This window comes from Centruroides vittatus, unplaced genomic scaffold (assembly GCF_030686945.1).
Source record: "Centruroides vittatus isolate TY-2023 unplaced genomic scaffold, ASM3068694v2 contig_390, whole genome shotgun sequence".
NCBI lineage: Eukaryota > Metazoa > Arthropoda > Arachnida > Scorpiones > Buthidae > Centruroides > Centruroides vittatus.
Genome location: NW_027122206.1, coordinates 952,948 through 975,812, shown reverse-complemented (window position 1 = coordinate 975,812; position 22,865 = coordinate 952,948). Strand labels below are relative to the sequence as shown.

Here is a 22,865-nt window from a genome sequence, read left to right as displayed (position 1 = left end):
ATCACGAATACCAAATTACTATTGAAAGCGTTTATGTTCTTTTGTGTATAACATAGATGGGAGTCAGTATTTGCGCAATGCAAAAAGGTCTGTAATTGAAAAATGTTACCGGTGAAATATTGATCAGGAATAAGTCAGGATGGATTTGAAACGTTAAAAAGTGAAGATACAGAAATTGGATAAAGAGAAAAATCTCTAAACATAATTAAAGAAAGTTCTCTTAAAAAAGACCTAACTATTTTTCTCCCATACAAATTCTGCCTTTTATTTAAAATATTCGTATTGCAACACGAAATGAAAAATCACCCACAATTACTTTGCAGACTAAGCTTTTCCGATTGCTGAGAGGAAAATGATTGGGTAGGGAAATTGGAATCGCGTTATTTGATGATAACTAGTTCAATTTATCAATCTTATTATTTAATCAGGATTTTCAAGAATAGCCAAATGTATCGATTATCACGTGTTGCCTTCATTTTCTTATGCTGGTTTAATTCGATTCTAAAAAATTCGAAATTCTTACGAAGCAATCGACTAAAAAATCGAACCGTGTTTATCCTTAGATTTTGTATAAAAATACATAATCTTTTTTAAAGTAATGGTTTAGGAACATTATAATTTCACTTTAAATGATGATTGAACTAAATTAATCTATTTTTCTTCATCGTAGAGAATTGCTTGCAGTGTATATAATCATTTAATATTCTGAAATCTAATTTTGTTAAAAAGTTCTTTTCGACATCATACAAGTGGAATGATTGCAACAATTGCTTAAGAACAATTAAGAACAATTAGTTAAAATTAATATATATTTTATTTCAATTTATAAATTTTATATTTAATACAAAACATTTTTTATATCTATCCATTTTTATAAGAATAACAATAATTATATTTTAAAGATAAATATTTCAATATCTTCAAGCTTATGGATCTTGTTTTGTTCGACATTGTTAAAGAAGGCATGACTATGATCGAATCATTCTTTTTCTACAGGTGAGATCATTTAAGTTTAAATGTTACAAATAAGTACACTTTTCGAAAAATATTTACATCTGTTTAAAATGAATAATGAATAACACTTTTCGCTAGCGGGTTTATGGTAATGTATCTGAGACGAAATTGTGGACGGAACTCTGCGAAGTACTATATCATGTTTTTAGTCAAGCGAGTTATCAGGTAAAATATTTAACTGTCTCTGTCGCTGGTTCGTGTATTATATTTTGTTCGTGTTGCAGATATACACTTCCGATATTCTTCTTTTTGGGCTTCGCAATTCTTCTGCCTCTTCTCGGAGAAGGTCCTCATTGGAATTATATTATTAGTCAGGGAAAACACTTCGAAAACGAATGGTGGAAATATATCACCCATATTCATATTTACTTCGTGCGTGAATCGATGGTAAGTGCATAAAAGTTAAAATTCAGTTTTCGATTTAAGTTTCGGACATTATGAATGATTACGTGAAATTATTAACATTTGCATTCACGCAAGCGGTTTTGAACAAATCAATGTATTAGATATGTACTATTAATCGTTCAGCCACAAATGTTTTTAATGTATTACATGTAAGAAATTTGAAAAGTCTGTGAACTTTCCTTCACTTTAAACTTTGCATAACTATGTTTTCTTTGGGACGTTTTCCATTTGATTATCATAATGTCGATTGTTTGTTAAGAGAAACGCAACTCACTACAAATTTCGCAACTTGAATCGGTGGGAAAAATTCAGTAGACCTATAAATGTGGTTTTTTAGTAATACGAAGAATGTTTAAAATTTCATTTTAATTCGTTTCCTCTAAAATTATCTATTATATTTAAGTTTTAAAAGTTTCTTTATAAATAAAAACCTTTCTTTCAAAATCATTTTAACAAATTAAATATTATTACAATTTTTTGATAATCATTTGTAGTGCAGATCAACACCAGCGTATCCCTAGTGCAGGTTGCTGTTGCTTCTGGCAATAGCTTGTCTTAGTTGCATTTTGGTGAAATACGAACTGTTTATACATTCTAGAAAACAGATGGAATCGTGATACTGTATAAAAAGAAAGCAATGTTATTGAACCATCAAGACCGATGGTTAGTTTATTGGTTAGATAAGGATTTGTCCAGAGCAATTGTCTCGTAATTGCTTTAATCAAGAGATTTATTAGTTTATTAAAAATTATATTAAACTGTAATGTGCAGGAAACTAAATAACATCTGAAATCTGTTTTATCTCGTTATTATTATTTTTTAAGTAAAATGGAAAAGGTTTAAAAGACAAATCTTATTAACGGAAAATTTAGTGGCACACAGTAATTAGTAGGTATGGCTTTAATAAATGGGATTTATAGTATAAAGGTAGATAAACGTAAACATTTGTTATTTCTGCAAGTCTATGAATGCGTTTGTGGCTATTACTTATATTTGTGTGTATGATACATTTATAGATAAATCGAATAAAATATTAGTAGGTATATTAGTTTTTAATTCCTCTACTTTATAAAATTTTTTGAAGGATATCACCATAATATGGTTCATCAGTGCGTTGCTGCAGCTTTCCATCTTAATGTCACTGTTATTATGTATTGTTGACAGGTAAGAATTCGACAATTTATTTCTTACTAATGAAAAATGTGTTTATATTTTATAATTTGGTTCCCTGATATAACGCTAAATCGATTTGATAAACTTCGAAGTGTTTCGACTGTTTTGGGAATGTTTGTTCCAAACGAAATGATCTCTATTGGTCCTTAACGAAAGATCATATATGGCAGTGATACTACAGGTCTCTTACGTTTGTAAAATACATATGTACAGATTTACAAAATGTATTTGTTTACTATTTACAAACACGACAAACCGAAAATTACTCGAGTGAAATAAATAACAGCCGCAGAAATGCGAGTCGGTGTTTAAGAACTACGTTAACCCTGACTATACTACAGTCCACCTTTAGGATCTGATGTATCTTCAGACTTGGCAGGAAATGTGTCTTTCCTCTCTTTTTTTCCCCTCATCTTGTGTTTTGCTCTAGTAGTCCACTTTTTCACATCTGATTTAATTTTCCTCTGTTTCCTCCTGCGCTCTACTGTCTTCCGAAAACACTATCTTCGTGACACGGGTTTACAGGTGTTTTCAAAAAGGGCCAATGATAATCACTGCTAAGGCCGCAATAAATTTCAAAAGCACCACGATTGGCCAGTATTGTTTGTGCTATTGCCGTTTTGTCATCTACTTTGAGTAGCTGGTAAGCCTGGGGAAAAAATGCCGCTCTGCATATAAATATTAATCTGACACTTATAATCGGTAAGAGATAAGAAACTGATCGCATGGCATTATTCAGAATATTTTGTAATCGCCAGAGATCCTAACTGTTTTTTTTCTGTTTAAAATTGGCACGATAGGAAGACCCCACTCCGGATCAGCTATGTGGATCGTGAAGATTTTTGAGCGTTTCATCTATACAACTCGTCAAGAAGCGTCTGGCGAATATCGAAAGGAACATGTTTGGGTACGAATAATAATAATGCTGGTGAATAATTGCAAAAATATTGGTTTCCCTCAAGTGTACCTAACTCTTCCTTTTCAACACGTATGAAATTATCTCATAATTGTCTGAAATGGATTCTCTTCGATGTGGTAGATTTCAGATGTAATTTCCAAAGTCGCTGATATTTTTGAGTTTTCGGTTCTTAATTCGTGTAATTTTAAGTTTTGGTAATACTCAGAAAGTGAAGTTTATCCAATTCGAGTTGCAAAATTTGGCAGCTTCCAAACACACCACCAAACTGTCGGTAAAATGCATCGCAGATAAATTACGCTCGATCATTAAACACATTATTTATCTCCTTTAAGTTTTACGTCTTCAGAATGTAGATATATTGAGCAGTATCTTTTGCGGCGTTACCGCCTCTGTATAGGATGAATGTCTGGCTCGTATAGAATGTTTGTTGCTTGCAGCGCCAAAAGCGCAATAGTGGTAAGTTTTGATACTAATTTTTTTACACAATTGCTTTTAGCTTGTTACGAAATCTCACCAAAGACAGCAGATTTGGTTGCATTTGGAACCTTAAAGATTTGTCAAGATGGCGTTGGATAGGATGCTTTACTCCTTCACTATTTTCAAAAGCTCTTAAATATTATTATTTAACGGATGATTGATATTTTGAGGTCCTTTAATATGTATTGAAATATCATTTTGCAGATGGCCCAGATTTGGAAGACTCGTCCATAATTGTGTTAATGTTAACAGGAATTATCACGTATATCGTTGATGTAGTTTCAAACAGATATTACGTGATGACTGGAAAACCTACGGCTTATGAGTATAAACTTTTAAATTCTTTATGAAAAATGATCAATTAAATTAACTAATTGATATTTTTATTTATTATTTTAGGAAAAGTGAAAAATATAGTGTTTATAATTATTGTAAACCATATTATTCCCATCTTAGTACTTATTTTTTTGGTGCTATACTTGGAGATATATTACGGAAGAAGAAAGAAGTCACATTTGGAAAAGTATACTAATTTTGTTTCATTTTATATTATTTATTATTGTTATTATTATTATTATTATTATATAGACATATATATTTATACGAGTACAGTGATACCTCGGTTTTCGTCGATAATTCGTACGAAAACAATGGACGAAAACCGAAACCGACGAAAACCGAGGTATTACCGTAATTATTTATTGTGACATAGACACAATGCCGACTGCAATTTTATTCATATTTTTAATGTGTGACCGGAGGGTTGGCTTCTCTTCGGGGCCCTGTCAGGAATGACACCACCTTGTCCCGATTGACACGAAAGCCGCGACGGCGATTGGAGTAGAAGTTTGGTCACGCGTGACTAAGCAATCGGATTCGGGATGGAAATCGCGAGTTAGCAAGCAGGAAGTGACGCAGAGACTAGGTTAACTAAACCAAACAATTTATTTGCAAAGGGGGATTTTATGCATGTTATATCGTTAACGAATCGAACTAAAAATATGTCTAGATATTTCCCCGGGTTTGAAGAAAGAGAATCTACATAAGATTCGCGTGGCGAGTAATACCTTATTGAGGATTTTGTATGGGATCTTGATCTGGGGCGCTCTGGTTGAAAGAAAGAATGTTCGGGATGACAGTTCGGGTATCCTATAGATAAAATGTTCATAGGCTCGCTTGAACGTATCCGGAAAGGTGTTCAAAACGACAGTCTCCGATGATATGTTAGAATGATATATGAACGTATAATAAAATAATATATCCAAAGATATCCGAATATTGAGGCACTTGAGACAAAGAACTGGCGACGACTCCTACTATCGAGGGACTCGCAACGACTCCCTCCTTCGGCCGGTCATTTTGATATCAGTACGATATCGCCCGGCTATGAGGTCAGCGGATCATGGGAATGAGTCGCTTTCGCCGTCGAGAAAGTGTAAGTGGAGATTTTCTCAGGTAGCCGAGAACAAAAATTATTGAGCAAGTATGTCGACATCGACGATCGATTTTTGTTAAAATTCGGATTCTCACAAATGTATTTAGATTAAAATATGTATTTTCACCTCAGTGTAGTAGTGGTTTGCCTCCGTACATCGTACTTTTCAGACAGAACAACAGAATTGTTCAGGTTATCTATCTAACTTTTTCGAAGAAATAGTTTTGAAATAAAATCACCTGGCTTCTTGTTTGTGTACGAAGTTCGGATATAGTAAATCTGTGCCTACTTCTCCCAAGGTTTCCACATATGGTATTCTCATTCATCTAACCTACTCCTTACACTCCAGCATTTATTGGTCTACAATTTATTTTCAAATTGCAGCCCAATAACTAAACTTTTTCCAAGTGGATGATTAACGCGTAAAAAGTCTTAACCTGTAATTAAAGAGTTTCGAGTTAACGAGTTTAATATCTAATTTTTTGAAATTATTTCGATTAGATAAGTTACTCCATTCGGTAACATAATTCATCAATAAAAGAATGAGGACAAAAGGCATTATGGGTACTGTCGTGTTCGGCAGAGATCCACAGTGTTTACTTATTTTAATCTGCGTCCAAACCAAATGTCAGTGTATGGCTATAAGGAAAGTTCGCGGACTTATTCAAATGCATAGCGTAAGGGGAAAGAATAGTTTCCAGTTTTCACAATTTACACTTAAGGAGACTGTATTATACGAAAAACTATGTATATTGAACTCCGGACCTATAGACGGCTTTGAATTTCAAAACTTCCACTTATTTTAGCGAAGTTTTACTGTATATTCTGACTCCTTCCTGTTATTTTCTGTCGTACAATAACGCCCGCCGGATATTTTTGTTTCTCGGCTATTTTATATAACAGAGGGGAGGTATGACGATCGGACAAAATCCAAGGCTTATTATACAGTTGGATTTGCACACTCTGAAACGTCAAGAAATGCAAAACAATTTCAGGAGTTTTTCCTGTATTTATAGACGCCAGTGTGTCTGAATGTGTGAGACGAGTTTGTTCAACCTCTTTGAAGCTTAATAACTTCCGTGCTGTCTGTCGAAAATTTCTGAAATTTGGCAAAGGATGTTTCTTTATTATGGAGATTAATGGTGTTAAATTTTGGTGATTAAAAGTTAAAGGGAAATAAATGGTATCGGACCTAATGACGATTTCACTTGTTAACAGAATTTACAATTTTTTTATAAAACCCATTCCTGACCTCCAAATTAAGCTTTTTTTTCAATTTATAATACAGTAGTTTGAAAAATATAATCAGTTTTCTTTAAACATAATATCGTAACAGATAGCGCTACCAAATGTCGTGTGGAAAGTTAAAGAATTCGTCGCTGGATTTTTAAAATTATTATTGAGTTTCTTTTTGTAATTTTAAAATTTTTATTTAAGTATTTATCGAAGACGATGAGGTTGATCTTCCCGAAACGTTACGAAAAAATGAATAATGTTTGTAATTTTTTTAAGATTGGGAACTTTTATAGGAATACGATTACTATATTTAAAATTTTTATAAAATAATTAATAAATATTTCTTATTATTTTTATTAATATTTAATACTATTAATTTTTAATACTATCGGCATCTTACTGGTATATCTGGAAAGATTCCACTTACATAACATACGAAAGCGTAGTCTGAAAAAATCTGGGGTTTTTTGATGCACGAAGGCTCTCAGTTATCCTGTGAAAATTTTCTTACTTTAATGACGTAGTTTCCAGTGTCTTAGAACATATTCTTCAACTATGCTATCTTTCCTTGACTTCCCTAATATTTGTGTCTATACAATACTCACTTTTCTGTCAATGAACAGTTTTTATTGACTTTCCTGGATAAAATGTTCTTATTTTGGAATTCTGAACTCGATTATTTATTGTTATAACATAATTTATCGAATTTTTTTCTAAATTGTAAAGTTCGAGACTAAAATGATGAGTGAAGACAAGCTAAATCTATTTTACGTTAGTTTATCATCTGCAGTCTTAGTAGTTTCATAAACTGAATCGATTTTGTGTTTATCAGCAGTAGAGTGAAGCGGGGATTTACTGTAATTTTGATCAACCCATATCTAAAAAGTTGGCGGCTGATATAGCGTGGGTTCTTTTTTGCTTGCTTCTTGCCTTTTGCGGGATGACTGGGTCGTTAGATACAATGATTATTTTGCCCGTGTTTACGTTTTTCGGAACTGAAAATCCAAGATTGGCTGACGTTGGAAAGAAGGTTCTATGCTGATGTGTAGCGAGAGACACCTTTAACACTTGAAAAGAGTTAGAACATAATAAAAGAATTATTAGACTTTTAATACAAACGCTTTATGCTTGGTAAACTTTTACTATAAGAAAAGTATATTATTTATTATAAGCCAAAGTAAAAACTTATTTGTATAATTCTGTAGTTTCGATTTTGATGATTGAATGGGTTCTTTGCATTAAAACTAATTTAAAGTTAAATTGTACATCATTTGGGAATTTTGTTGATAAAAATTACAGATCTGTTAGTGGTTTTATTAGAATGGGAAGATAGAGGGTTCGACTTCCCTTTATCTTTTCATTCTATCGACGTCCTTTCACCATCATCTGCTTTACATACAAGTTATTCTGCCTAATTTCGTTAGTTAACATTTATTTCATGCTGAGATATTAAAAAAAATTGCCAATACACACGTACCCTTCTGCGCAGCATAAATTCATGGAACTTTCTCTTGTTTTTTGGGAAGGTTCAGAAGACTGAAAACGTATTTTCGCAAACATACACGTATGGTCAAATTCTACACGATTCAAATACAGATTTGTTTTGCACAACACGGCATTTCTACAAACGATTTTGCTCTTACACAGATTGAGAATTTCGGAAATCTTCTGGCAAAATTTCCTAATTTTTATGTCCAAACTCGTTATTCGATATATATATATTTCTTTTTTTTATTGAAGTCAGCATGCATATTTTCTCAAATCTGCCCACGGATTTTAGAAAATTGAAATTTTGAAACTCTTATGTGCCTTTGTTCAGTTTTACTTAACAAAAATTAATAATACAATTATTTATTTTTTTCTTCTTTCCTATCAACCAGGTGTTGTTGTCGTTGCTTTCAATCTTTAGCCGTTAAGTCCCTCAGTGTTTTGAATTTATAGATTCATCTTTGTATTTAGTAAATTTTATTTAAACACTTTTAATGCCTATTCTGAAACTGTGTCTTCTTTTATCTGTTTCCACTGTCACAACTAGGTGCATAGACAGAACTGGCATTTTGACATAATCTTATCGGGAATAATGATTGTTGTTGAATAAAGTTGTGACAGGAACACAAATAAACGTTTTTAGCTAAGTGTCATTAAGCTTTTTTTAAACTGTAGGTAAATAATCGTTCGTGAAAATAAAGAACGAAATACAGCGGTGTCTCGGTACTTGTACTGTTCTAACTCGAACCATTCGGTATTCCAACACAAATGACGGAAAAATCTTTTTTCGGTACTCGACTAAACAAGCTCAAAAGATGACGATACTTTGTAAAAAGAAAAAGCATTGGCATAGCTAAAATTAATATTAATACGTAATACAATTTGTATTTTGTTGAAACCGTGTCTTTTTCCTATTGTTGAATTGTTAAACACTAATTTTATAGTGTATTTTCAAGACACATGGCAAATTTTCATCGTTTATCTTTATTTAGTTGAATGTTTCACGATAAACATTGTTTGATCGTGAAAAATTTAAGTAAATAAAAGCAAACATGATAACACCCCAGGATATCTTCAATTAAATTTGAATTATGACTATTTACAAAAATTATAAAATATTCGAGTCTATCTTACATCCTTTTTTACACCTCAGAGAATCACAGTATAATGGCTTGAATTAACTTCACTAAAACAGATGGTAAGTTATAAAAAACTAACACACAAAGTTAAAATTGATCGGAACGCCGACCTTTTATTTGAGTATTCGGCGGTCAGAACTTGTAATCATTATTTTTAGTGTTAAAGGACACCGAATTCTCAAATAAAAGGTCGGCGTTCCGATCAATTTTAACTTTGTGTTAGTTTTTTTATAACTTACCATCTGTCCTAATGAAGTTAATTCAAGCCATTATACTGTGATTCTCTGAAGTGTAAAAAAGGATGTAAGATAGACACGAATATTTTATAATTTTTGTAAATAGTCATAATTCAAATTTAATCAAGTAAATAAAGATAACCGATGAAAATTTGCCATGTGTCTTCAAAATACAGTATAAAATTAGCATTTAACAAGTCAGCGTAATACAATACTTTCAATTGTAACTGTTAGTTCATTATTGATTAGAAATAAATTATCCATTACTTTAATAAACATATTTCTCTTTGGAACAAAAAGAATTGTATACTTTTACTAGATTTTGGAGCATAACCCTATTTTTTGCACTCTTCCTTAGTTTCGTATAGGTAGGATTCGCATAACACGGATATTTTTCGGAACATAACTACCGTGTTATACGAGGAATACCTGCAAGTTCTTTTCTTTTGTGTATATGACATCTTATTCGCGTAATCAATTCCACACTTACACATTTCCCAAAACGTATAGTAAAATCTTACGAACAAAATTGTGAAGACCCGAATATGGAAGAGATAACAGAGATTTGATTTAAATTTTTTATTTTATTTGCCAACCGATTTTTGAAAGTTAGGGTTAAATCAAACGCAGAAACAAAGAACGGAAAAACACCCGACAAATTTTCTCGTAAAAATTAATCATAAACATTCGTTCCCACGGTAATACTTCCTTGTAGAAGATGAGTTAACTGTTGAAAAATAATTATATCATGTAATTCGCTATTGGTCAAAAAGGACTTCCATCCTTGACGTGCATCGTGAAATCTCGAACCCGAGATCCCGAAATAAAAGGAAAACGAACGATGACGCAAAGGAGAGAAAAAGTTTCGACAACTGTCCAGTGATTGTGTGTGTGCCGTGGACTATCATCTCTCGCCATTGAAGCCGTCCATCCTAATATTCTTCAGTCAATTTGACTCTTATACCTAAGCGAACTCTTGTTCTTCGGACTTTATCAACAAATCTCAAAATTACTAAGGTATTTATCCTACTCGCGATGTTTTGTAAACTCTCTCTCTCCAGTCAATCGAGACGCGGTTTAATAATTTGATTCGATAATATAAATAATACTTCCAAATATGTTAACTGATGTATTTCATATCAAACCCAAAATAAACGGGTATTTTTATTTAACTATAGAAGTGTGTGCGTTTCTTCCTCCATTATCATCCGGCACTCTACGATTCCGAAAATAACGCGTATCTATCCGCGAGAAATTTGAATAGATTGGTGTCAGTTCCTGACGTGAACAGGATCCTACGATCCTCGTCCATAAATAAACATTGACCGCTCGATCCCTAGTCATCCTTCCGACAAAAGAGGTCGGACCTCAAGGTATTGTGCCGTTAAGAGGTAGAGAAAGTAAGAATCATCTTCCATCTCCTACCCTCGGTTAACCTACAAAATTAACCATTGTAAAATAATTCATGGCATATAAGATAGCAGAATAATTCATATTCATTGAATATTTAATATTTAATTAAGTTCAGGCTGCTAACGAGATACATTGCCTGTTGACAGGACTGTTACTCGTGATGTTAGTAAATATCAAAATTTTCATTTAAGACGTTTTCTCTTTAAATCTCTAAACATTTATTTTCAATACACAGAAAGTATTACCAAATAATTTTAAATTAAACGTTTTTAGTAGTCCGTTTATTAAGAATTTTCCGTTTGAATTCTTAGATTACTCTTTTACTTTGTTGGACCGGATGCATTGCCTCAATGACATTATCAATTTTCGGAGTCAGTAGTTACAAGAAAAATATTCTGGCCAACGAAAACATAATCATCGCCTTTCAATGCATTGCTCCATTTGCGTGGACCGTCGGACTCGCTTGGTTGACAGTGGCTTGTGTGACAGGTCACGGAGGTAAAGAAAATTCTCATTATCTAGTGTCTACGGTCGATTTTTTCATCTAAATATAGTAATAAATAAATATATTTTTCGGATTTATTTCTATTTTATTTCTGTCTAATCTATTGTAAATTTCAATAAGCTGCTTTTATAATAATATTAATTACTTTTGTTCACTTGCTAAGTTTAAATCTTTAGCTGAAGTAAAATATCATTTTGTAAATGATACATAGTTTATGTACCATATTTGTGTAAATAAATACGGTAACTAAATTAATTAAAGTTATTTAGGTTAACATTAATTTTCTACGGTAAAGTATTTGTATATTGTAGTCAATGTATGCTATATTACCTGAACAAGTTTACTTACTTTACCACTACGGTTTACCTGACAATTCTACTTAATTAAATTAATAGGAAGTTGTACTTAGTTCGGTTTAATTTTTGAACTGTCCTGATTAAAATAATCCGACTGTATTACTTTACAAGTTTTTATTTACTTGTCACTCGAAAAACATTAAATAATCACTTTACCGTGAACCGTACTTTGTGTACATTTTAGTTGACTTCAATCGTCACGTTATAAAAATTTTAACTTATTTTGTTTATTTTCAGGAACCGTCAATCGTTTGTTATCTCTTCGTATTTTTGTGGTGTTAAACAGTCTGAATGTTTGGATATATCTGCTTCACTTCAAATCATCTTTTATTTTGCTTTCAGTATGAGAAAGGCTATTGGTCTTTTACAGTTTAATATGGTAAAGCTGAAATTTTTCATGTTATAAAATAGACTTACTACTCTGGTCTTTAATAATTTGTAAGGTGACCTATGCACTTCCATTTCCTGGAAAATTTTAATCATTTTAAAGGTAGGACATATAAGGCATAAAAATTTGTATAAGGGTAAAATGTAGGTACACACAGGAAAATATAGATACTTAAAACTTAAAAACTAGACAAATTAATAGTCACTAGTACTGAAAGCAGCTATTGTTTGTTTTATCCGTATTTATCCATAGACTTTTCGGCATTTTGCTTTTTGTTCGCCAACAAAACAGCATTACCTTTGCAATGCTGTTTAATGAGAGAACCTACTCTAAACATTGCACGATGTGATTGGTACATGCTTGAATGCACCGATTCCTCTTGGAAAATATTAATGTTCGGCTGCAGTTGTGCAAGATTTTGATAAAATTTCTGCAATTTGATTTACTGTTACTCAATCTGAATTCGTTTTCATAATTAGCTGCAATTATTCGAGAAGCTGTGGGAAGACTGTTCCTAGTTTCGAACAAAATATCAAGAGTTTTCACCACAGGAGACCTTTGCCTTCCAGTTCAGCAATAAAATTTAAAATATTCTTAAAATTATTTCGCACGTGTGTCGAATGTGCTTTAATGTAGCAGCAACAGATGCAGTTACTGCATGCCAAACTACTGCAGCTTCTTCGCTATCAAATATTTGAATCCTCTGAACATTATCTAAGTAAATCGTCATATAATCATTAGTTAATGAAATGATATCTTCTCATTAAACTTATTTATTGCTTCGATGTGATTCGCATAGTAGAACACAGCTTCCACTCATGTACTTAAACGTTTCAAAACTGGTTTTGATGGCAAGGAAACATTCGGAAAGTCTTTCTAAACGTTTATTCTTCAGAGACATTTCAGAAACACTTCTCTCACACTGATGCTATCTCTGCAATTGATTGCAGGTGAGCAAACTTTCATATCTTCGGCTAATCGATAGACAGACCATAAGGAACACAGATGATGTGGAGCATTTTTGTTTGAATGGCATTAAAATTATCTTCAACCTTCAAAATGTAATGTAGCACTGTTCGTAATGAAAAGACCCAGCAACGAGTTGCATAACATTTCTGGCTGTTATCAGATTTTATTTAGGAAATAACTTCTATAATTTTAATTACAGTATCACTGAACAAATTTGTGTGGCATCATCAGTTAGTGATTTCGTTATAGAGCCTATTTATATTTTTAATTACTGTAAAATGGAAATAAGCTTAATTTTGAGTATAGGTATAAGTTTTATATAAATAAATATAAATGTTAATAACGAGTAACATCGTCATTAAGGCCGACCCAACTGGAGATACACATACTCCCTTTATCTATTCACCCCCTATACATTTAGGAATAGTTAAATTTTCAATGTCGCTTATTTACGAGCCACCATGCAAAATTTCGTTACTTAATTTTCATCTCAACCTGAGATATTAAGCGAAATATGCCAACACACTAACACACACACATTACATTAATTTCGTACCCATAATACTCTGTTTTAAAAATTCTGTCTGAATTCCTGTAATTGTTCTCTTTTTCCTGAAGCGAATGAATTATCTTTCGTATTGGCAACTGAACGAATAGAAATAATTCACGTTAATAATTAACATTAATTAAGGGAAAATAAACGATTTTCAGAAAAAGTCATAAAATAGGCGAACTTTAAAGTGAAATAAGCTAACGTGCAAAATAAGCTATTTTAGGCATACACTGTCTTCGCTTTTGTGAATACTTTTCACGGAGTAAATCCTTCGTAACCATCGAATTCTCGAACTTCGAGTTACGTTATGTATTGTTAAATTGTTATTCGTTCCAAGATATTATACCACTGCTGTTTTACAGAATATTCAGAAAAATGAATCGTTTTATTAAATAAATATACTATGCAATGATAAACAGTGCTGCAATAGCCATTTTATTTAAGCCAAAAGAAAAACCCTACACTACAGTACGCATATACAGTACTCGTAAAAATAAAATTAGTATTTTTTGAATTTTCTTTACATTACGTCCAGCATGATTCTGTTAATGTTCACGGTTGCTTATCTTCTAAAACTTGAAAAGAAAGTGTTGAAGATTTTAACAGAAGATGAATGTCAATGGAATAAGTTAGAAATGATTGTGGCAGTGGTTTCAAAAATTGCTATAGTTTTGTTAATTTATTTTTCGTTCAAAAAATTTCAAGCAGGTTGAATGTGATCTATTAGACAATTTTGAATCTTTCTTGCTGTGAGTCCTTATCACAGATTCACAAAGTGCTTTCATTTGACAGCATGTAGTAGATCAGACGATACCAAAACGAAACGACAATTACCGTAAACAGAACAATAACATAACTTTTGACAGAAGTTTTAGCATCGCGCCTCTCAAACATCCAAATCGCGCAGGCACCATCTCCAATTTATAGTAGTACTGTACATAATCTCCCATTTCCCGAAAGTCGAAATTTTGGTGCATAAATTTCCCAAACGAATGAACAAATTACCGAACACCGATATCCACGAACATTGATAGTGTACTGCGTAAACTCTTAGTCCGCTGGTATGCTTTCGATAGAGAATACTTAAAATTGAACTAAAGGAACAAAATAGGCATTTAGTGCCTGTATATGTCCTAGCTTCACGTACAAGTTATAATATGCATTCCTATGAACGAGAAATTAATCTGTGGGGCGATTTAAATAGTTATGTTCGGAAGAGAAAGAATATGGAAAGAAGAGTTATTGGGAGGTGGAGTGTGGGAGAAAGAAATAAAGAGGGAGAAAGACTAGTCGATCATGCTGTGGCTTTTGACGTTGCGTTAGTTAACACCTACTTTGAGAAGAAAGCGAACCAACTGGTTACATACATGAGTGGAGGTAGATCTAACCAGATCGATTTTTTCTTGTGCCGCAGGAGACATCTGGGAGAAGTGAGAAACAGTAAGGTCGTAATTTCTTTGTCTTATGGTTTTATTTTATTTTTTAATTTCTGAAGACAAATTCTCCCAAATAGGAATCGCCCAAATAGGAAGCAACCATGAACATTAACAGAATCATGCTGGACGTAATGTAAAGAAAATCAAAAAATACTAATTTTATTTTTACGAGTACTGTATATGCGTACTGTAGTGTAGGGTTTTTCTTTTGGCTTAAATAAAATGGCTGTTGCAGCACTGTTAATCATTGCGCAGTTAACTTTTTTAAACATTTTTGGCGGCTAGTATAGCCGAGAAAGGAAGGTCGGTCGCCGGAATTGTATAGTCTAAAACGCAAAAGTAATAAATGGTGATTCATATTCGGGCGAATTTGTCTTCAGAAATTAAAAAAAACAGTAAGGTGTTAAATGGAGAATGTGTTGCTGCACAACATAGAATCTTCCTGGTGGATTGTGACTTTTTTATGGGCCATTGTAAGAATTGTATTAGCCAGAATGAACAAAAGATCAATTGGTGGAGATTGCGAAAAGGTGAAATTAAGGAAAGAGTTCAAGGTAAAAGGGTTAAAAAAATACAGTTTCCGGACGATGGGCAAACATAGCGATTGCTGAATAGTAATTGCATTTCGAATGTTGGAGAAGAGGTTTTGGGAAAATTTCAGGGAAGAGATCGCCAGATGAGAAGGAACTTTGGTGTTGGAATGCCAAGAAAGAAAGATGAAAGTGGCAGAAGTGAGAATGTCGAATGAATGTGTGGAGTAATGAAGGAAGGATAGAATAAGAAATAATTTTAGTAGAGATTCTGTTAAAGTGGGTCCTTTGAGCAAGAATGTAGGTTGAGGTGGTTTGGCCACGTAGAACGAAGAAGCAACAATTATGTTGGAAAAAAAAACAGGAAAAGAGGAAGACCAAAGATGCACTGAAAAGATAAGGTGGAAGAAGACTTGAACCAAAGGGAACTTAACAGAAAAGAAGCCCTTAATAGGGAGAAATAAAAGAAACGTATTAGGGAAGAAAAACGCCGATCCCATATAAACATGGGAAAAGGCGAGGATAAAGAAAACATGTCCTAGCTTTATTCATGTCATACATTCTGTTTTCCTGTATACTCGAGTTTTGTTTTATGAGAACAGTAGGCTTATTGCATGTAAACGTGGCGTCTTATTTATCTTTCTGCCTCCAAAAATCTCGATGTCGTCGTGGGACGTGACATTTTTTTGCCATTGGTGTTTTCATTGTCAACAATCTGGCACTTTCATTAATTTGGCGGCTTTTTGCATAATTGATGCCAAATTGGCCAGAGTCAAATGTAGTACTCTTAAATTAAAACAACCAACTAAAATTTATCTTTAAATTTTTAGTACGTAAAGTACAGAAGTCGAGTGATACATAAATGTAATATACAAATGTATAAACCATATACATTTCTCAAAAGTGAAATCTCAACACCACGAAGGAACGTGCATAGGTACGAATTGCGGAACCGGTAGATTCTCCACAATAAGTTTTGCAATGTGCATGTAGGTTACGCGGTATCGCAATTTCACTTTTGACGAGTTGTTCGTAACTGATTACATTTATTTTTTACAGTGGATGGCATATTCCTTTGTTATGTTCGTGTCATTGATTGCTGCTCTGTTCTTTTTTGTATTTTTCCAATCCCCATTGAGCAGTCTTCTGTCCAACGTGCTAAGAGAGAGAACATCGCAAGAAACAGTAACTTCCAATCAAAACATTACGGAAATGAACACAAGAAAGAATTCAAAAATGCTTGTTGTGTGATGAACATTGCAAATTATATTAACATTATATATTCCAATAATATATGATTATGTTAATTAAATAACTTTAAATATATTTAGTATATGATTTATTATTATGATGTCTTATGTCTCGCAAGCAGCATAAGGTTATGCTCTACCTTTATCGCCGCTTCCATATACTTATACGATTTTATGTTGTAAACGTGGTACATACAACTTAGACATATATAATCTTCTTATAAGTTTCCTGACTGTTATGTTTTGTCAATATACACAGACATTGTAACTATGCAACGGACAAATGCAACCGTATAATATGCTACGTGCAGAAGAGTTAAATAGTTGTTTATCTTGTTAATATATAACAGACAAATAAAGATATGGTGATATTTGCTATAAAACTGTAATAACTATAGTATTTTATCTTTATAATATTTACCGTAATTTACGTGATCCGGCTAACGGATATTTCTGACAAGCAGTGTATGTCTCCTACCATAAAATTTACACTGCTGTAATAATGTGTAGAATATTTATTTACAAGAACAAAAGTCCTTATCAAACTCAAGTGATCTTTATACATAATTTTACTGTCATAGCGTTCATTAAAAATGTCATGAGTTGCAATACTATATTGAAATAAATTATTACAGAGAAGTGCTTGAATTACGAGGAGAGATTACCATACCATATTTAATACTTTATTATGTACAAAGGACCACTTTTACGTAGACCTCCATGGAGGTATACATGGAAGTATACATACATGTTATATACAATACAGAAACTTAAAGTACAGGATATAGTGCATAGTTATATGTATAAAAGAAAATTTATATACATAAATAGAAACATACATATAGAAATATATAATAGAAAGTTACTTAATACAATGTGAAAGTCTACACATTAAAAGTATACATTACGTTTTTATGTACAAACATGCCAAAAACGTTTAGAACTAAACTAAAATGCAGAAATTTACAGAATTGATAATGTGATTATGTACAAAGAAAAGAACCACAAATGCTTAGGTGCCATTATTGTTAGCACTAATAGTCTTGAAACTATTGCTCACCTTGCTGAAGTAATTTTTAATAAAAATACTTAGTGCTGAGAACAGTTTCCGGACCTTCATAAGTTCATGAGGGGGCATGGCCAGTTGATATTGTGCTGATTAACATAACCTTAAGCTTTCTTTTTTAATATAAATGTGAGTGACTCTTTTATTTATAAATTACAATTAAACTTTTATATGCTCTTCCAAATGTTCTCTGATCGCATCCAATGCGTTTGTATAATATTTAAAGTTGCTGAGGGAAAATCAACCAATTTTTGGATTTAAAGTGATAATATACACATCTATAGACCTACTATACAGCAGCGGTTTCCAAAGTTTGTGCCGCGGCTTCCACACAGGGGCACCACAAAATATAAAATGTTCATAATTTTACTTCCACTTTTCAATTCAATGTGATAAGATGCGACATCTAGCAGACCTGGTGCAAATTATTAAGTCAGTAACAAAGGTGCACGATAGTCACATAGAATCGCAAAATGTAAAACGGCTCATACCATCGCACAAAAACTCATTCTACCAGCTACTGAAGTTATGGTAAACATTATGATCATTGCAGCAGTTTACAAAAGTGCCTTTGTCCAATAACGCCATCAGTCGAAGAATACAGCACATAGCGAAGGACTCCAATGTTAAGTTAATCATATAGATGGGATCAAAGTTAGTATATAGGCTACCCAAAAATTGTCTATTGATATTATGTACGAAAACATCGCTAGACCCGATAAATTATAAGCTAGACACCAACCAAATGCCGAAATTCTATCGGGCTAGATATAGCTAATTACTCATAAATTAGGTAACCAATTTGGCACTAGAGGAAGGCACTAGGCGCCATCTCTTCTGAACGTTAATAATTATAATTTTAATTAATTAATTTTAGATAATTTAGAACTGCTGGAAGAAAAAATCGGCCTGGAGCGGAGCTCGAACCCACAACTCCTGCTTACCATGCAGATGAGTTGCCAGTTATACGGACCTCCAGTCTGAGCCCCTCTTTAAACACATATACTATTTTTTTCTTTCAGCGGTTATAAATTATTTTAAAATTAATTAATTAAAATTATAATTATTAAAGTTAATAATAGATGGCGCCTATACGCCTCCTTCTAGTGCCAAATTGGTTACCTAATTTATGTAGTAATTAGTTATATCTAGCCCGATAGGATTTCGGCATTTGGTTGGTGTCTGGCTTATTATGCATGAATTTAATAAATATTTCAACTGTGATTATATTATTAAATGTCAAACACTAAATGATCAATTTATTGGATTGTATTGATATAAATTAAATATGAAAACAGTTTGCGAATATTCAATGTAGAAGAATCTAAAATGAAGATTTTAGAAAATAATTTTCACTGGAAATTAATATCAAAACATTGACAATTATCTGAAAAACTTTATTCATGATTATTCGCACAAAGTTAATTGGTGGAATATTATTTCATATCAAAATTTATCGTTTGAAAGTATTAATACTAAACATTATCAATGTTTCTCTATATTTTAGCAAAAATTTGTGAAAAAATATAACAACTTATTTTTAGTATGTAACTACATGTTACATACTAAAGTTTGATTAGTGTAAAAATTTAAAATAAAAGAAATAAAAAAACTCTTGTAATTTAATAAACTGTTTTATTTTGTTAATATACATCATAATATAAATAATAATATATATTCTTAATATATACAAATTAATAATTAAGTATTAATTATATGTTTATAAGTTGTGTTAAATTTAAAAATACATCTATTATATTTTTCTCTTATATAATAGTGAAATAGGTTTACAATTAAGAATTATCTCTTTAAACATTAAATAATTTATTAAATATGTTCCCGATGAACCTATTTTTCAAAAATTTTATTTCTCATCTAAACTTTAATGGTCATTATCTATTTATGACTTAGAAGAAAAAATTTATAATGCAACAAATACTAAATAAAATTATTGAGTTTATTCGAAATGAGTCAGAATGAGAAATTTTCAACATTATGTATATTGATTTGCAAGTTTAACTTTCAATAAATTTAAAGAAAAAGAAATGTTTATTACAAATGTAATGTAATAATAACTTGTGTTTTGTATATTCAGTTCTAAGTTGTTGATTTCCCAACATTTACAATAAAAATAATTTCTTCTTCGTCTTTTAAGAAATACGAGGGTGGATTAAATATAAAGGGATTTATTTTATGTTTTAAAATTATTTATTAAGAAATAGAAAAAACATTATGATTTATTTTTCTACATAGCTTCCTGCTATAGAAATACATTTTTCCCAGCAAGAAGGACGGTTTCTTATTCCAGTTGCAGTATCGTAGAATGAAGTTGGTTGCGTCAGGAGCCAATTGCGCACGAATTCCTCCACTCTTGCATCATCTTCGAATAACTGCCCTCCTATAGCTTCTTTAAGCGGCCCAAACAAACGAAAATCGCATGGCGATAGGTCCGGGCTGTAGGGAGGATGATCAAGTGCAGTCCAGTGCATTTCGTTAAGTTTTGAGACTGTTAGAGCCGCAGTATGGGGCCTGGCGTTATCGGGGAGGAGAATGACATCTGGATCGCTTGACAGTTTCCATAACTTATTCCGACCTTCTCTGCAATTTCGCAAACTCCGATTCGTCTCTCCTCTTCAATAATGTCTCGAACCGCTAGAATGTTTTCGCTTGTGATGCTGGTCCGACGACGGCGATCGTGTTTTTGATTTTCCACTCGTGTCTATCCTTGAACTTTTTATGCCAGGCTAACACACGAGTCTTTGACCGTGTTTTATCCCCAAACTGTGCAGTCAATTTGCGAAAAATTTCTGTCGCGTTGACTCCTTCACGAGCAAGAAATTGTATGATTATGTATTACGCGACAGAGGGGTGCACCTGTTTCTCCGACATCGTTAGCACTACTGACGAATTGGTTGAAAGTATGAAAACGGTCGGTGTCCCCCACTCCTAATGACCCTACCCAATCAGACTAGACGCGCGGGCCCTGTACTGCCAACCTTACTTGCTCGGGAACAAAAATCCCGTTTATATTTGATTCACCCTCGTATATAAAATATTTAAATATGAATAATGTAAAATTTTTTATGCCGCTTGTTTAAATTCCAAGATTTGAAAACAATAATAATTTATCTTTTAATGTTATGATGACAAAATAATTTTTCTAATTATAATTAGTACAGGTAATTTTTCTAAAAAGATTAATTTATTTTTATATAAATCTCATTACTTTTTAATTAGAAAAATTTAATACATGTTTATGTGATAAACGAAAACTATTAAATTATTTTTGTTCGCTTTGTTTAAGTGGATTCTTTTAATATTTAACTTTAGTCAATCATATAGATTTATGTCAAAATTATAAATATTAATAATATCTCTGCCCTGAAAAGATAATTCAGTAATTCAATTTAATTCTATTAATAAAATAAGGAAAACAGAAACTGTGTGTACATGCTGATTTTGAATGTTCAACTAGAACTATACAATGAATACATTTAAGTAGGGCCTAATACTCAAAGTTTCAGCTTAGCAACACAAATCCGTGTTTCAATACGTTATTTAATGGTAATTGTTGACAACGAAATTAATGCTATACTTCAAAAGTTTTATTGTGGAAAAATGATATTACAGATTTTTATTAAATTAAAATTAAAATATAAAATATTATTTTAATATATGAAAAGAAATATCCCAATGAAAATAATTTGATGAAAGAAATTTTAAAAGAAGATTAATGTTTCTATATAAAAATATTTTACATTAGAAATTATAGTCGGTGATAATTGACACAAGGTTGGTTTAAGAATCCTTAGACGTTACTTGCCAATATTTGACATTTGCGAAGATGATGTTTTCGAGGCGTTCGTGATGGTTGAAAAAGAAAGTCGAGAAAGTTAAGTGCTCAAAACAAATAACACTAAACTAATTTTTCAGTTTTTCATCCACAGAGTAATTGTAAATGGAAGACACAATGTATTGTAAGCCTATACTACTGTATTTTCCTAACTAGTTTTGTGGTTTTTTTCAACTTCGCTTTAGTCGTCACATCGGATAACTCGACACATTTTCACTTTTCCTTGGGGTGTCGACTTATGCGGAGTCGACTGTAGTTATTAATTCTTAAATTTATCTAAATCTAATTCTATCAAGTTTTGATTTTTCAATCTTTTAATAATTTTTTAAAAAAACAGTAAGATTGATATTTATTAAAACAGAAAGAAATGTTTTATTATAATTATTGTAATGATTGACAAGTATTATACGAAACAAAATTACCTTCAAAAAAATATTTTTTAATGAAGTAACTAATTCTCTTGTAAGTGATGATAAATATGATCGTGCTCAACTAGTTTAAAAAAAATTTAAATGTAAATTTTATACAGATTATTTAAAATTGTATCAGAATTCTGACACTTTATCTTAGAAGCCGTATTTACTGATTTTCGTAATTTCGCAATAAATTATTATTAATTAAATCCAGTTTATTTCATTTCATCTCTTCGCCTGTCATTTCTTGTGAGACTTAAAATGAAAATGTAAAATTAGAATTATTACAAGCTGTTGACGTACTTATTTTGTAAATCATCTATTCGGGGTGGATCAAAACTGTATCTAGCGAAGTGTCCTTTCTTTTGGTATCTAAAACATCGACATCTGTAGACATCGATCTATTTAATAAGGAATCTTTCCTGTCTTTCGTTTTACTTGATGTTTGTTGAAGATTTTTATCGACTCATTCTGTTATTTATCATTGTTTATTATTTGGCTGTTTCTTTCATTTTTATGCCATATTTCTTTGCTTCCGCATTTTTCCTTTTTCATTTCTATCTGTGAACAAGTTGCACTATTTGCTGTAGTTGACTTACTGTTTTAATATT

General features: G+C 31.9%; 1 protein-coding gene and 1 long non-coding RNA gene across 2 annotated transcripts in view; both read left to right on the top strand.

Moving 5' to 3' along the window:
- The window catches only part of LOC136975843 (nose resistant to fluoxetine protein 6-like), a 28,148-nt gene extending 23,752 nt beyond the window's left edge, over positions 1 to 4,396 (top strand). The window contains exons 7-10 of the mRNA XM_067270985.1: positions 903 to 996; positions 1,093 to 1,179; positions 1,239 to 1,401; positions 4,388 to 4,396. Of these exons, the coding sequence (XP_067127086.1) occupies positions 903 to 996; positions 1,093 to 1,179; positions 1,239 to 1,401; positions 4,388 to 4,396 (353 nt within the window). The remainder of the gene's footprint in view (positions 1 to 902; positions 997 to 1,092; positions 1,180 to 1,238; positions 1,402 to 4,387) is intronic.
- A 53-nt stretch (positions 4,397 to 4,449) lies between these two features.
- LOC136975854 (uncharacterized) lies at positions 4,450 to 17,305 on the top strand. The gene is made up of 4 exons (XR_010880835.1): positions 4,450 to 4,511; positions 11,247 to 11,433; positions 12,034 to 12,175; positions 16,732 to 17,305. It is a non-coding gene; the product is annotated as an uncharacterized lncRNA (long non-coding RNA).
- Positions 17,306 to 22,865: the final 5,560 nt, after the last annotated feature.